Source organism: Ostrinia furnacalis, unplaced genomic scaffold (assembly GCF_004193835.3).
Source record: "Ostrinia furnacalis isolate ACB-3 unplaced genomic scaffold, ASM419383v2 OfSCF7583, whole genome shotgun sequence".
Classification (NCBI taxonomy): Eukaryota; Metazoa; Arthropoda; class Insecta; order Lepidoptera; family Crambidae; genus Ostrinia; species Ostrinia furnacalis.
The window spans coordinates 355,625-371,685 of NW_021137822.1; the positions used below are offsets into that span (position 1 = coordinate 355,625).

General features: G+C 41.0%; 1 protein-coding gene across 2 annotated transcripts in view; it reads right to left on the reverse strand.

Moving 5' to 3' along the window:
- Nucleotides 1-2,901: 2,901 nt before the first annotated feature.
- Nucleotides 2,902-16,061, reverse strand: part of LOC114365330 (laminin subunit alpha-like) — an 18,250-nt gene continuing 5,090 nt past the window's right edge. Inside the window, exons 5-11 of one of the 2 annotated variants that reach the window (XM_028321860.1) lie at nucleotides 14,395-14,595; nucleotides 12,951-13,123; nucleotides 12,208-12,360; nucleotides 12,022-12,099; nucleotides 10,187-10,348; nucleotides 8,146-8,380; nucleotides 2,902-4,197 (exon numbers count right to left, since the gene is read on the reverse strand). In XM_028321860.1, coding sequence (XP_028177661.1) covers nucleotides 3,935-4,197; nucleotides 8,146-8,380; nucleotides 10,187-10,348; nucleotides 12,022-12,099; nucleotides 12,208-12,360; nucleotides 12,951-13,123; nucleotides 14,395-14,595 — 1,265 coding nt within the window. In that variant the 3' untranslated portion in view covers nucleotides 2,902-3,934. Of the gene's footprint in view, nucleotides 4,198-8,145; nucleotides 8,381-10,186; nucleotides 10,349-12,021; nucleotides 12,100-12,129; nucleotides 12,361-12,950; nucleotides 13,124-14,394; nucleotides 14,596-16,061 lie in introns of both variants that reach the window. The other variant, XM_028321861.1, reaches the window with a different exon arrangement.

Genomic DNA, 16,061 nt, shown 5'->3' on the forward strand with positions numbered 1-16,061 from the left:
TTAAAATGTGATACAAATATTCATCTTTTTTATTGGATACTAACTTATTCGCAATAATATACTTTTAGGATAAAATGATAAGCGCAAATTGTCTACTTATATCTTCAACTTTATCTACTGAATGTGAACTACATTTATGTGAGAAATAGAGAGAGAATTTTGAGGAATTTCTGATGTACCATCGGCAACAGTGTTAACTATCCATTGCCTGTTATGTCGTCTCGTTCTATCGCAAAGAATCACCATTTGATGAGAGCGAGAGCAAAAACGGAAATGGATAGTTAACCGTGTGGCCGTGTGTACCTGTATTTCCATATAAAAATGGCAATTTTTCAGCCAGTGTCGACATAACCATATATACGGCCTTGATAACTAAATAATTCTTAAACGTTTGCATACCCGCAAAGGTGCGATTTTACTGCTCAAATACAGCAATTTTTTCTACTCTAATATTATACATTCCTCATTCAGTACCCTGCTGGTACAAAATTATTCATACAGCTGGATAAAGTTGTGGAGATACATTTTACATGATAAACTACTTAAATAAGCGAGGGCATTGTTTATATACCTATAACATTGTAAAATTGAATTTATTATTAGTTGTTTATAATGTAGAAAATTATTTAATCAATATACAACCCCGCTTGCGTACGCTGTTGAAGATTCAATGCATATTTAATTCATTATGTATTTCTTTGTTTTTACAGTTTTTATCCCTGTCTAAAAAGTTAATTTTGTTAATAATTTTTAAAATTTTCATAATTCTTTCTGCATTGTGTACTACAACTAACCCGTCGCTTTCTTTAAAATTAAGTGGAAATATTATTTTAAAAAAGGGCCTAAAATATGATTTGGCAACAGTTACCATTACAGTGTACATACTTCCCGTTACCAAATATTACTTGTACGATTGTTTTTGTTACTTTGTGTAATATTTTTTGTGAATATTGTCCTGTTTCGTTTTTAAGTGTAAATATTGTTTGTGGTAAGTCTCGAGGAGCTACTTTCACTTCCTATATTAGCAAAAGATACTTCATTTTCTTATTTAATATTTCCTGTTCCGTTGAAGCGTTTTGTGATGATTGAAATTTTTGTCATAGAATAATAGTAAATTCGCAATAAATAATATTATACAGATATAACTGCCGACCTCATTGATAAGCAATGTTTGTAGCCATTAGATCAATATACACGCATATTTACAATGTCTTAAATTAGCGAAATATTTTTTATATAGAAATAATATCTTTGCTATTATGGTGTGTAGTACTTAGTGTCTACTAAAGTTTCACTGTTAATTACTGTACCATTAACGTGAATTTTTCCCATTTTAGATGTTATCGCGTAGTTTGGTTTAGGATTTTTTTACGTCTGCGTCATTTGCCTTTTCCTAACACCGACGAGCTATGACTGCGAGTGTTAGCAAGAGGCTTAGTCCAGACATGTCCTTACCAGTACCATTGTAAATATCCTTGTTGTAAGGTTCTTTTATCAGTCGTTGTAGTTTGAGTCCCACCAAAACATTTGTACCAGAAAAGGGATTTAATTGTGGAAACACTGATGATGTACTTCCTGTAATCTAGTATATGTGTTTGGGTGGGGATGTATTAAACTTAATTTAAACCTTTAATAGTGTAAAATACATTGTTCAACGTTTTTATAATAACCATTTGTTTCATTATTTTTTTTTACCTTAATTTTAATCAACGTGAACTTTCAATGCTATTACTGCATTAGGTATAGTTCCAAAATACTGGACTGTCCTGTCGATGACATTGACAGTGGGGCGCCACCGTCAATACCGGGTCGCTGGTTCAGATTTTTGCCATGTTGGAAACCATATAGTTGAACGATGGTAGCGCCCCCCTGTCATTGAGTTTGGCGGGACAGTTCAGCGTGGGGCATCAAATCAAACTTAGGCAGGAATGCGCGGGTATCCGCTGGAATACGATCGGAGCCGACCGGCTTCCGACGCATGCTCGCGCATCCGTCTGGATTGAAATGTCAGTTAATCAGTTGTAAGCAATTACGACTCAAGAACTACCCGTTAATAAAATACGTAAGTGCGCTCCGACGCGCGCCGCTCAATGGGTATTGTCCCTTAGAGTTTCCAACATGGCAAAAATCGGAACCAGCGATCTGTGCCCCGATTGCGCTAATTTTTAACGTTTCGTTCATTGGCGCTTCTTCTCAGTTGCGCTCCGTTTTTCATTCCAGCTGAGGTCAATTTGGTATCACGGTAATGGACGTACCTTCCTAGTATTTTCATTTTCACATGAGATATTTAGCTAAAATCGAAGGTCAAGGTGTTGGTTGCACTACTTTTGACAGGAAATAATGACGTTTACTTTGTTTTGAAGAATTTTCTAACTTTACTCGAAGGCGAAGCTTCGTTCGTCGTCCGGGCGCGTTGAAGATGAAATTTTTTAGCGCGATCGGGGCTCTGGTATAGATGACCCACGCTGAACTGTCCCACCAAACTCAATGACAGGGGGGCGCTACCATCGTTCAACTATATGGTTTCCAACATGGCAAAAATCTGAACCAGCGATCCGGTATTGACGGTGGCGCCCCACTGTCAATGTCATCGACAGGACAGTCCAGTATTTTGGAACTATATTGACGGTGGCACCCTCCTGTCAATGTCACTGATGGAACGGTTCGTTGCAGTTGGACAATACGAACACGGCATGTATTCTTTGTCAACATGTTTATGAAAATTAGTATAATCGAAAGCTAACTGATATGGTTTAGTGTTAGGCACCCTCAATAGATTAATAAAACAGCAAATTGATATATAAATGCGATTTATTAAAAATATATAATATTTCAATTATAATATTGCGGTTTGATATTAAATTTATAGACAAACATGGCACTTTTTTGTAAAATATAAAAATAGTATACATGAATAAATGCGAAAGTTGCAAAAACTGAGCATAATATCAGCCGCAGAATGGCACAAGTAGACATAATTATAAAATACCTCCCCATGTAAATATCTCCATGACATCTTGGGAATTGGCGCCATTTTATAATACTAAAAGGTCAAGGAAAATGAAGGGTAATTTTTTAATCCTTCTCGCGCAATCTTATTTCGTTTAATAAGTAAAAGCTTGTCTGCTGCTACATTTCAAACGATCTTCTTAATGGAAATAATCATATTTGTTAGTACACATCAAAAGACCCATCTTCTTCCATCTCTCTTACAACACCATCATTGATTTTGTTACACAGTACCTTATAACAATTTTCTGGGTATTTTTAGTTCATCAAGCGAGTCTTACTAACTAGATCCACTGTTATTTCAAACAAGCTGGAACAAATAATATAATAAATCTTATAAATAGGCTGTGAACTAGTAGTCATGTCATGTTTTTTTTAATAATTGACTTTTGTATCACTTTATATGGTTAATCATGGTAATAATAATGGTGTTGATTCTCGCTCGTACTTGATATATTTTATTAGTTTTTTTAGGAGGCGATGTACTTCATTTAAGTTATATGATAGGTGGCAGACGAGCAGACTTAGAAATCGCCCATAATATTATGTTTAAACTGAAGAGGTTGAAAGTTTACAGCGAGTTCCATTTTATAATTGGGCAGTTGACACCATTATTCTATCGACATGTTTTTAGATTCGTTAATATGTGGTTCTCCTATAGTTTTTTTTGTATGTAGTTAGTGCTACACTGTTACACCATTCATAAATGTCTTTATCGTTTGCAAATCAAATAAAATTTATTGAACAACCGAGTCGAGAGTACACAATGGTATACAATGTTAAAGTGGTTAACATTATTTCTAACTTTATTGCCTTGAAAACAATGAAAAACTATAACTTGCTTAAATTATGGGATAATGTCAACTGCCCAACAATGATGGATTAAAACTTGTTAGAAATGTTTTTTTTTTCAACTGACAATCGTTTAGTTGGCCGGGCAGACGCCGACGTGCGCGTTTCTGCCGGCGGCCGACAGCGGTATCTCCATCAGCTCCTCCTTGATGACCAGGTTCCTCATGCAGCCGGTGTAGCCGTGTCGGGCCTGTACGCCCTTGAGCCGGTTAAGCGGGCGCTCGTGGCCGCCGATGTACAGCGGGTACTTCGTGTCGGTGGAGCTGGACAGCCCGATGCCCGCGTCTGAGAAGTGCCCGTCGACGCCTACTGACACCACGTAGCGGGATTTCACAGCTGGAAATAATAAGATGATGAGTTGAGCATGGACCTATAAAAAAAGGCGGACGGAACTCGCGCTACAACAAAACTGTGACGCAAAATTTTGGCGTTTGTCTATTGTGTGAGTGAATTTAGGGATGCCATGTTAGCCAAAACATTTTACCCATTTATTTTAAGAAAAACATAGATCGGCAGATGTTACTTGGAAATGTAGACAGAATTATTCCGTGCCATTTTAAAAGGATGAAAGGTGAATGCGTTGAGGTAGGCGCGAAATTTTCAATGTTCAAATTTTCTTACATTGTTTGCAAGTCAGTGTGTCGGGGTATGTAGTTATGTACATAATGTTGATCAAAAATGATTCACGCAGTTACAAATTACGAATCTTGTGTACATTATAATCATAATCTTATGCATCATCAATATATTATTATTATCTCTGATAGATTTTTTTTAACATACAACCTGACACTGACTTGCAATCAATGTAAGAAAATTTGAATTTCGCAGTTCCACATTTTTGGGAAGGATCAAATTTGCCTATGAAAATATATCCCATTAAAACACAATAATTATGATAAATTATTTTATTTCCATAGTATGCGTAATACATAACTAAAAAGTCCTAAAATCATTATTAATTTCCCATATTTCGGGTAATTTTCCCACGTAAATAACTGAGAACACTGGTCTTTGACGTATTATTTTTTCGAGTGAATGACGTTTGATTTCAATTAATTTCAATATTTTAATGTCGGGAAATAAGTGATTGGATTATTATTTTGCCTGTGAAATGTGATTCCTTAATTTTTGTTTGTTCGAACCGAACGGTTTTTACACAATTTCATCACACAAGACATGTCGTATTCGTGTTGTTTTTTTGCTGCTTAAATGTGTCAACTGTGTGAAGTTTGCACTCGAAGTGGTGTAACAGGGTGTGAATGTGTGCGTGCCGGCCTGTACGTACAGGCAAGCTGGTGTATCCTAACGTCACAGTATTTTGTTGATGAGAATCCGTCCGACTTTTTTTATAGGTCCATGGAGTTGAGAGCCTTTATGCGCAAATTGTCAAATTCGCAAATTGTCAAGCGGTCGCAATCTGCCAAATGCGCAAATTGTCAAATTCGCAAAATGTCAAGTTTGAAACTTTAATAGGTAACTTGTTTTTTGAACTGTAATTTATAAACAACTTTTTTATTTGAACATTATGGTTTCTTATTTTAAAAAAACCTTAAGAGCGTTTACGCCGTTTGGCGCAAAAACAGTACTTTTTCAACTCGTTACAATCATTAACCAGTAATACTACAAATATGTTATAGGCATAAATAGTTAGGCAATTTCGCCGTCTAAATAGTTAATTGAGAAAATATTGCGATTAGTTTAGTATTCAAGAATTATATCAAGATAAGTCCACACAGGTTTTGTAAATTTCCACTTTAGCGTCAGTTTACAAGCTGAAATTTAGACAAATAATCTTATGGTATAGTGTGCTTACTTACGTGCTGAAAGAACACTTTCACAGAAAGAAGCAGTGGAAAGGGGGAGCGAGAGGCCTCAGCCGACACTCCGGTTATCCGCCGCCGACACCCTGGGCGCAAGAGGACAGCTTATGGTCTCCAACTGTCCCTTCCTAACAGGCCTCGGTCGCTAGACATGGAGGTGTCTGGTGGCGGCTAAGGACGAATGCTACAGGCAACAGCCAATGGCGATGTCCCGCGTTCCCTCATATCACTCATATGGATCATGGCAGAAACAGTCAGGTTTTTAGTGGGTGTAGGGGCTACCCACCTTCTGGTAGGAAGAACCCCACATAACCCACTAGCTGCCCCCGCAGCTGGTGGGTATGAAATGTTATGCATTTTCCGGATAAAAAGAGAATAGTAAACAGGAAAAGTTTGTTTTAAATAGAACCGATTTGAAAAAATCTCTCACCATTAAAATTCATTTTTTTTTCTGCTGAACATAGGCTGTATAAAATATTCTCAAAATAGTAAAAAACCTTTGATAATTTACTATTTGATAAAGAATTTACGTATTTATTATTGATTAGGACTAATGTATACCATTATTTATAATTATAGAGTCGGTGTTGGAAGATTTGAAGATTTTATAGTTTCTTTGGGCTGTCACTTGACAGCCTGGCACACTTTTACGATGGTGGATCAAAGTATTTTGGTTTGACTATAGAGCGTGAGAACACGCACACAGTCACAATTATTTTAGTGTGAATAAAAATAGCATAGAAATTACCTAAACTTGACATGCCACGCTAGACGTAAACGCTCTTAACATTTTAATGATTAAAAGTTCTGCCAATTAATTACTTGACTTTTTTATTAATAAACCTACACAACTGGACATTTTTAAAACTTGACATTTTGCGAATTTGGCAGATTGCGACCGCTTGACAATTTGCGCATAAAGGGTTGAGAGGTCTTTGTGGAAATCCTTGGGGGAGATCTTTGTCTAGCAGTGGACGTCTTTCGACTGAAACGAACGAACGTGTTGAGAGTATTGAGTGGTTTGAAATACAAAAGTAAAATTTCGTTCTTGACATGTTGGTATATCACAGCCAGTATTTACTATAGGTTAAAATTGATAGCCGAAAAATTTATGATAGCAGCAACTCGTAAACTGATGGGATAGTACATCAGACATTGAAAGACCTACAGGCAGCATGCGAGCAGTGGAAGACTGGCGGCGTTTACCCGTGGTCCCCCCAACATGTCCCCCTGGTGGGTCCACGGGTAATTTTTTTTACCCGTTGTCCCACCTTTCTGAACAGTTTTTGCCAGTGGGTCTACGGGTAATTTATTTTAACCATAGTCCCACCGCACAGTGGTAAACGTTGCATAATTATAAAAAAAACTATAATTATTAATTAACCATAGATTTATAAGACTTATTCTTAAGTTCATACATATTTATTTGAGAATAAAGGATACATCGAAATTAATAATTGCAAGAACATTTTTTATATCTTCACATCACACAATGTGGGTTAAAGTCACTCATACTCGGCGTTTGATATTTCATGCCAGACAATTTCCAATTATTTTTTAATTAAACTTGATGTAAATAAGAATAGACTTTCTATTTTATTTTATCGATTTTTTTCCAAGAATATGAGGTGACATGCAACGTTTACCACTGTGCGGTGGGACTATGGTTAAAATAAATTGGGGACATGTTAGGGGGACCACGGGTAAACGCCGAAGACTGGTTGTCGGACGTCTTTAACCTGAAAATAAAGGTGAAGGGCGTGGTTCCGGGTAGCGTAGGATCGTGGTTGTGGTGACCCTTGGGGAAGACCTGGGAACGCTTTTTTTTCTATAAAAGAAGGTGAAGCGCCTGGTTGCGAGCAGCAAAGTATCAGTAATTGTGGAAATCTTTCGCCAGCAAAGTACCTTAGTTTAGTAACGGGACTATTCCCACCACTCGTTCCTACCACTGCAACTCCTGTGTAGCCAGGACTTGCAGCTTGATCGCCATAAAAACCCAACCAATGAAGGTCAAGTTTGTCCCGGGGGAAAGTTAACCTGTCATTGCGCCCGCAACGAAATTAATCAGAAGAACATAGGAGGAGTTCGAAATTAAGGTTCGACTTCCCTCCATTGCAAAGCGGATGACAGGTGACAAAGGTTTAAAAGAAAAGATTATGCACCACGGACAATAAATATCAATTAAAAGGGCCTATCTTATGAGCAATTAGCAACTACCTGCCAATAATATTTTTCACAAAATCGCTTAAAAGCACGGAAATTATTCCTGGTCGCGACAAGATCGGTGTTATAAATTGCGGAAATAGATATAGATGTTGTATTGAATTAAGCATTACATCACGTTCATGTTTCCAAAGATCACACTCCCACAAGATATGATGGGCAGACTGTTCATGACTGTCATCATCAGTGGAACACTCGCAAAAAGGAGACGGAACTAGTTTAGTACGTATAATGTTACCGTGGATCTTGTGCCAGTTGCCGTCGCACAGCGTGGCGCCGCCGAGCTTGTAGCTGGCCTGGAAGGGTCCCTTGCCGTTTTCCACGCGCGCCACCACCTCGCCCGGCTGCAACTCCAGCACCAGGTAGTCCACGCCGCCGTGCACGCTCAGCAGAAGGCCTGTACTGTTGCGAGGCTTCACCTCCATCGAGATCGAGATCTCGTTGCCCACTTTGAATTTGCCCACTTTGAACAGCTGTAAAAAAATGAAAATGAAAATCTATACTACCTATTTATTTATTTATTTATTTATTTGAACACCAACAAGGTTACATTGAGGCTTCACAAAAGTAACTATAATATTATAAATGCGAAAGTAACTCTGTCTGTAGTATAATATTATAAATGCGAAAGTAACTCTGGCGAAGAAGATCGGCAAGACCTGGAGCGAGATCAAGCGAGAAGCTCAAGACCGAACGAGATGGAGGACTGTTGTGGACGCCCTCTGCCCCATCTTCAAGTAAGTCAACTCTGTCTGTCTTTCTGTCTGTCTGTCTCTCTTTCACGCCTAAACCACTGAACCGATTAGATGAAAGGCATAGAGATAGTTTGAGTCCCGGGAAAGGACATAGGATAGTTTTTATCCCGGTTTTTGAAACAGGGACGCGCGCGATAAAGTTTTTCTGTGACAGACAAACTCCACGCGGGCAAAGCCGCGGGCAGAAAGCTAGTTCTCTATATGCATGCCTGAGCTTGTTCCGGCGTTTCTTCTCAGCACTTGCCATAATATGGCATATTATGTTTGTCTCGAAGCGCTGGTAGGGCCCAAAAGATAAAGAGACATGTAAAGTGCCCCACAAGGGTTACCTTTTCTTTTTTTATTATTTACTATATTTTGAAGTTCATAAGTGCCGCTTGTGGTCTAAACTGAATAAATATTTTTGATTTTGTATCTATGTAATGTTCATTGTAATAAAAGTATTTATCTTACTTTAAGAGCGTTTACGCCGTTTGGCGCAAAAACAGTACTTTTTCAACCCGTTACAATCATTAACCAGTTACATTACAAATATGTTATAGGCATAAATAATTAGGCAATTTCGTCGTCTAAATAGTTAGTTGAGAAAATATTTCGATTAGTATAGTATTTAAGAGTTCTATCAAGATAAGTCCACACAGGTTTTCAAATTTGCACTTTAGCGTCAGTTTACAAGCTGATTTTTTTATAAAAATACTGTGAAAACGATATAACAAACATTTATATCCTATAGCATAGATCCTTAGGCAAATAGTTAGTTGAGAAAATTCTTAGATTTAAGCATTCACAAAATCAAAGTACGTGAAATACCCATAATCAAAGTGATTTTTACACCATTATTCTTCTTTAATTAAACATAAAAATAGCTTAATATAATAAATTAACATTGTCTTTAAAATATTTACTTTGAAACGATATATAATTCATTGTTATTGTTTTGCTATAAACATTTGATAACTATTAAAAAACGCCGCGCGCGAATCATTTCCAATGATGCCCCTTGAAACGCCGCGCTTCGCGTAAACGCTCTTAAGGCGCTACCTCGTAAAAGTTTTCGGCCGACTGAATGCCTCGCACACAGAGGGATAGAAATATGATTTCTCAGTGCGAGGAAAGGGACAGCAATAGCGCGCGCGGCGCGGAATAAAATAACGTAAGCGACAAAAATCGTAAATCATGTATTTATTGAAAAACCAAACCCTATTTAAAGAAAATAACTCGACCAGTACTTAGAATATGTTATTACCTTACCAATATACAAAATTTGGTATTGAAATATTAGCCTATCTGCTTATAAAACGAAAAACCGAGTAATAGAAGGGTCATCTTTGGATTTTTTTTCTATCGAGAAAATTGTTTCCATTCATGTTTCGGCCTCGACCAGACACTAGATTTATTAGTCAACTACGACATATTTCAAAATAAGAACATAAGTAATAAGAAAAGTACGATTAAAACTAATTCTGCGCTTCTTTAAAACGCCCAATATTCGCAAGGCATCACCTTAACATCATTCCACTGTACCTTGATGTAGTTGGAGTCGGTGGGCGAGTGCGAGGGCCCGAAGTAGACGCCGGCCTCGACGGCGTCTGCGCAGCGCAGCGAGTTGACGCGCGCCGCCACCTCGCCCACGTGCTGCCCGTTCATCAGCAGCCCCTTCAGGCAGCCCTTGAACGGCTGGTAGAACTGGAAACAACAGTACAGGTTTACAGGACCTATTTATTTATTTATTTATTTTCCATATAAATACACACAGTAAACATTAACCCACTTGTTACTAGCGTTCTTTTAAAAGAACGCTAGTTTTTACATAAATATTTTTACTAATGTGGGTAGTGTAAACAATTTTTATGTGCAACATTTGAAAGATGAGGTGTGTCGCAGTACTGTCCAAGTCTTATAAGTACACTGACGTAAATAACTATAAAGTTTTGGAGCGATTGTTTTGAGATAAATTTATCATGACTGATTTAAGGTAAGTGTTAGAAAAACTGAACTCCGTAACAAGTGGTTTAATATTTTCTGCCAAACTGTGACACAGTTTGTCGGCAGCAGTTCTCACAATACTGTTATTACATAGCCTCTAAATTACAACAATATACGTATACGTACAGACGACGGCACGCCAAGTAAAACACTTAGGTTGAATTGCACCACCCCACCCCAATCGCGACCACAACAACCGGTGCCTTCTATATGGAGTTTGCGAGACCCTTGACGTTTGTTAAAGTTAAAGTAAGATGGTACAACTCACCCCAAGGCCTCTTTTCTTACTGATAAAATGGTGACCGCCGCTGACTTTTTACACTAAATAAATCTTAATGTTAATCACAAACATAAAACCAATGTTCAAACTAAAACATTTTGTAATTTCTAAACCTGGCTTCTAATAAAATTCCACATAATAAATAAACAAATAAATAAATATCCTTGGACATTTTCTGTCTGTTAAAACGCCGATACTGAGCAGCATCTTCAGAGGACTGCAGAACCAAGTTTCGTCTCATTTTACACTGCGCTTCTAGTCCCAAACTAAGCAAAGCTTGTACTATGGGTACTAGACAACGGAATACGGATATAAACATACTTAAATACTTTTATTTTTTATAAATAAAAATGAATTGATGTTTGTTAGTCTGATTAAAACTCGAGAACGGCTGGGCCGATTGAGCTGATTTTGGTTTTAAAATGTTTGTCGTAGTCCTGGGTAGGTCTAAACGGTGAGCAAATACGCGCGCGAATTTGTTTTTCTGTGACAGACAAAATTCCACGCGGGCGAAGCCGCGGGCGGAAAGCTAGTTATACATAGAAAACACCCAGTCCAATACAAACAAATATGTTCATGCACACAAATGTTTGTACTGTGTGGGAATTGAACCCGCTACTTCCGGAATAGTAGTCCGGTTCGAACCACTACACCAAACGGCCGACAATAGTGTTTTTCTGCCCTTTCTCATCACCAGCCTTCAGGCAGTTCTTGGACGGCCGATAGAACTGGAAGGAATAGAGCGGGGAATGGTGACTTTAAATGGTTTTTAGACACATTAGCTCCTGCATTCCATAAGGACGTGTTGTGGAGTTTCCTCTGCTTCCAGGATTAGGTAGTTTGGGCCCGTTGATTTACTAAAATGTAAGCCGCTACCATCCGATCATTATGGGAACCATTAGGGGAGGCTTATGTTCAGCAGTGGTCGTCCTATGGCTGATATGATCATAATGATGACGATGATTCACCAGGCATTTATTTCTGCATTCAAGCACGTGCTGTGGCGTTTCCTCTGCCTCTGACCCTGTTGAGCTCGGCGTGACGTCACGCATGCGCGGCACTCCTCGCTGGCGTGACGTCACGCGGCACTCACCGGCAGCTGGTCGGAGCGGTTGAGCCGCAGCCCGCCGTAGTAGTAGGGCGGCGCGAGCACGGCGGGCGCGCGGCACTCCTCGCTGGCGTGACGTCACGCGGCACTCACCGGCAGCTGGTCGGAGCGGTTGAGCCGCAGCCCGCCGTAGTAGTAGGGCGGCGCGAGCACGGCGGGCGCGCGGCACTCCACGCTGGCCTCGCCCACGCGCTCGCCGTCCACCGTAAGCTTGGCGTGCCCGTCGCGCCGCACCACGGTGGCCGTGTGCCACTGCGTGTCGTTGTACAGCTGCCCCCACGTGATGTGACCAGTTTCCCCGCCGCAGTTGAACTCCAGGTTCAGCTGGAAAAATAAATAAAATTTAACAACTTGCTTTTACAACATAAAAAGTGTCACTAGTCTAATAGGACGAACGGCTTAGTTTATTCGTTGAGCGAGCTGCTTTTTAGTAATCTGCCACACGTGCGGATTGCAAGCGTTTTCAAAGCGAAGCGGCGACGCAGTGAACACGCCGCGTGTCAGTGAAGAATTCGCGGCTGCGCGGCGAACACGAGTCGAAAACTTGAGACGGAAACACTTGTAATCAGTGTGGCAAGGCCTTAATTAGGGTCCTAAGAAGTCAGGGTTAGCACCACCGCAGTGTGACACGCTGTCTTCAGCAGCAGGCCGCGTGCTAGGGACGAGTGACGTCACGCGGGCGGGGCCTACCTGGGCGTGGCGCATGTAGAGCGCCAGGAACTGACCGGGCGCGCGCTCGGCGGCGGCGTACAGCAACAGGCCGCGTGCTAGGGACGAGTGACGTCACGCGGGCGGGGCCTACCTGGGCGTGGCGCATGTAGAGCGCCAGGAACTGGCCGGGCGCGCGCTCGGCGGCGGCGTACAGCAGCAGGCCGCGTGCTAGGGACGAGTGACGTCACGCGGGCGGGGCCTACCTGGGCGTGGCGCATGTAGAGCGCCAGGAACTGGCCGGGCGCGCGCTCAGCGGCGGCGTACAGCAACAAGCCGCCGTGCTTGTCGAAGGTGCGGAAGGTGACGCTGAGGTCGAACCCGCCCACTTGCCGGCCCGGCAGCTTGCCGTACTCGATGCGGCTGTCTTCCCGAGTACCTGCACAGGAATACGTATTGACAATTCAATAAATGTTGTCATCATCATCATCATTTCAGCTACAGGACGTCCACTGCTGAACATAGGTAATAGGCCTCCCCCAATGACTTCCACATTGCACGGTTGGTAGCGTTGGTTGGTATCGCACGGTATTCCGTAGCAGGAAGGCGCTGGATGCAGGCCGCTACCAACCGTGCGATGTGGAAGTCATAAATGTTGTAGGAGAATTTAATTTTACGCAAAGCCAAACAGAGGAAGATGCTATCTTAACGTTGAACAGCACGAAATCGACTGACAAACACGTATACGCAGCTATAATGCGTGAACGTAAAGCACGTCAAGACCGTGCCCATTCAGCAATCGATCGCTGGGCGTCTAGACGAACTGACGTAGTATAATTACAAGAGATCCGTGGAAAACTAATAAATTTATGTCATTCACGGCGACTTTTTGTAGTGTGCGCGCTTCGTAAACGAGCGACAGCATCGCTACGAACGCGCGTTAGTCGCACTTGAAACGCACTACAGAAGCGATGCCAACGCGCTACTAACGCGTTACAGCAGCGTCAGCAGCGCGACTGTATCTATGCAAACGCGCAACCATATCGGACGACATCGGGGAGAGAACGGAGGGAGGATTACTGAATCGTGACAGAAGCGCGTTTATGGTCGAGGGCACACAGCTAGCGACCGCATTGCGACTGTATCGATGCGAACGCGCGACAGAATCGCTACTGTATCGCTACAATAAGTCGCCGTGGGCGTGGGGCCTTAGAGCGCTTTCACATTAGGGCGTTAGTAGCGCGGCAGCGACGTTTTTATAATGTGAAGGCATGCATCAGCTGTCACATAGTATGAAATTTTCAGCAGCGCGTCAGCCGCGCGTTTGTCGCGCTATCTTTGGACAATGTTTGGACAATCTCGGCATAGTAGTGCGTTCTGAACCACTACACCAAACGGCCGACAGCGCTCTTAGTGTGATATATTTTATAAGAAGTTGCCTCTACAGAATAAACATGTTGACACCACCAATCAATTGACGTACTTTTTAAAACTGTCAAAACTAAACTCTTCCATAATTTTGTATGGCAATACAAGCAAGTGACGTCACTATTTTGTCTTAATCTACTTTTTTCAATTACAATGCGACCAAAAATCAAAATTTAATGAAGTGTCTTTTTAGAAAAGTTTTGATTTCGAATTATTGGAGAATGGTGTCAAATTGTCTATTATAGAACCCTACAACTGCCTACCCCCGATATAATGACTTACCGAACCGGTACCCCTCCTCAGGGTCGCCGATGTCGTAGAACTTGTCGTAGGCCAGCTTGCAGCCCGGCTCGGGCTGCGGCGGCGGGCGCGCCGTGGTGGCCGGTCGCCGCGTGGTCGGCCGCTGCGTGGTGGTCGCCGCCGCTGTGGTCGCTGCCAGAGTGGTGGTCGGTGGAGAGGTCACCACTTCGTTGAACAACTCCACTGGGGATGATGTGTAATCAATAAGTAAATAATATCACAATTTTGTAAGGTTTCTTTATTTCAATAAAACGGCTAAAGCCCGGTCTGTGAGGACGTAGAATTTTGTCCAATGACAATCTTCAACAATAAATAATCTATATACTTATAATAAATCTGTAGAGAGGTCAATTCTGTACATGAAATGTATTTTCAAAATAACTAGCCAAAAATGCAATCAGTAACATTTTTGTCTGTCTGTCTGTCTGTCTGTCCGTCTGTATGTTCCTTATAGAAACAAAAACTACTCAACGGATTTTAACGACACTTGGTACAATTATTCTTCATACTCCTGGGCAGGTTATAGTATACTAAGGAATTCCCACGGGAACAGGAATTAGCGGGAAAATCCTTTTGTATGTAAAATCTAAACCGCTTAAGTTAGACGCTTGAAATTTGGCATGTAGGTACCTTAATAAACTTAAAGCTTAGTTACAACAAGATATTGCAAAATTCCCACGGGAACGGGAGTTAGCGGGAAAAAACATTTGTATGAAAAAATCTAAACCGCGTAAGATAGATGAAGGGGGTAAAACGGGATCCACGCGTACGAAGTCGCGGGCGGCCGCTAGTAAATAAATAAATGACCCCAAGCTACCCATCCTTATCGCTCGCGCGTAATTATATTGCTGTCGCGACTGTGCGACGGGCGCCCGCAGTGAGTGTGAGAGCGCGACAGCAATATAATTAGTAATTATTAATTACGCGCTTGGGGTCATTGGACAAAATTCTACGTGCTTACAGACCAGACTATAGCTCAAAGTGAAATACAACTGACATCCTTTAATACAATGGCAATACGTTTTAATATTTGTAATGAAAAGTAAAATATTTTGTCATCTTAAGTTATGTCGTTGTAATGGGTGGTATAGCCCGACCAGGAACATAAAAACCCTCGCCATGTTGCGGAAAACTAATGGTACTAATTTCTTTTAATGGCAACAGTAACTGAAAACTTCATTGACATGTCACTTTGCATGTCAGTCTATTGCTGTCAAAGTGTAAACAAACTTTATTTTAAACTAGCGGCCGCCCGCGACTTCGTACGCGTGGATCCCGTTTTACCCCCTTCATCTATCTTACACGGTTAAGATTTTTTCATACAAATGTTTTTTCTCGCTAACTCCCGTTCCCGTGGGAATTTTGCAATATCCTGTTGTAACTAAGCTTAAAGTTTACTAAGGTACCTGCATGCCAAATTTCAAGCGTCTATCTTACGCGGTTTAGATTTTTTCATACAAATGTTTTTTCCCGCTAATTCCCGGTCCCGTGGGAATTCCTAAGTATCCTATAACCTGCCCAGGAGTATGAAGAATAATTGTACCAAGTTTCGTTAAAATCCGTCGAGTAGTTTTTGTTTCTATAAGGAACATACAGACAGACAGACAGACAGACAGACAGACAGACAGACAGACAGACAGACAGACAAA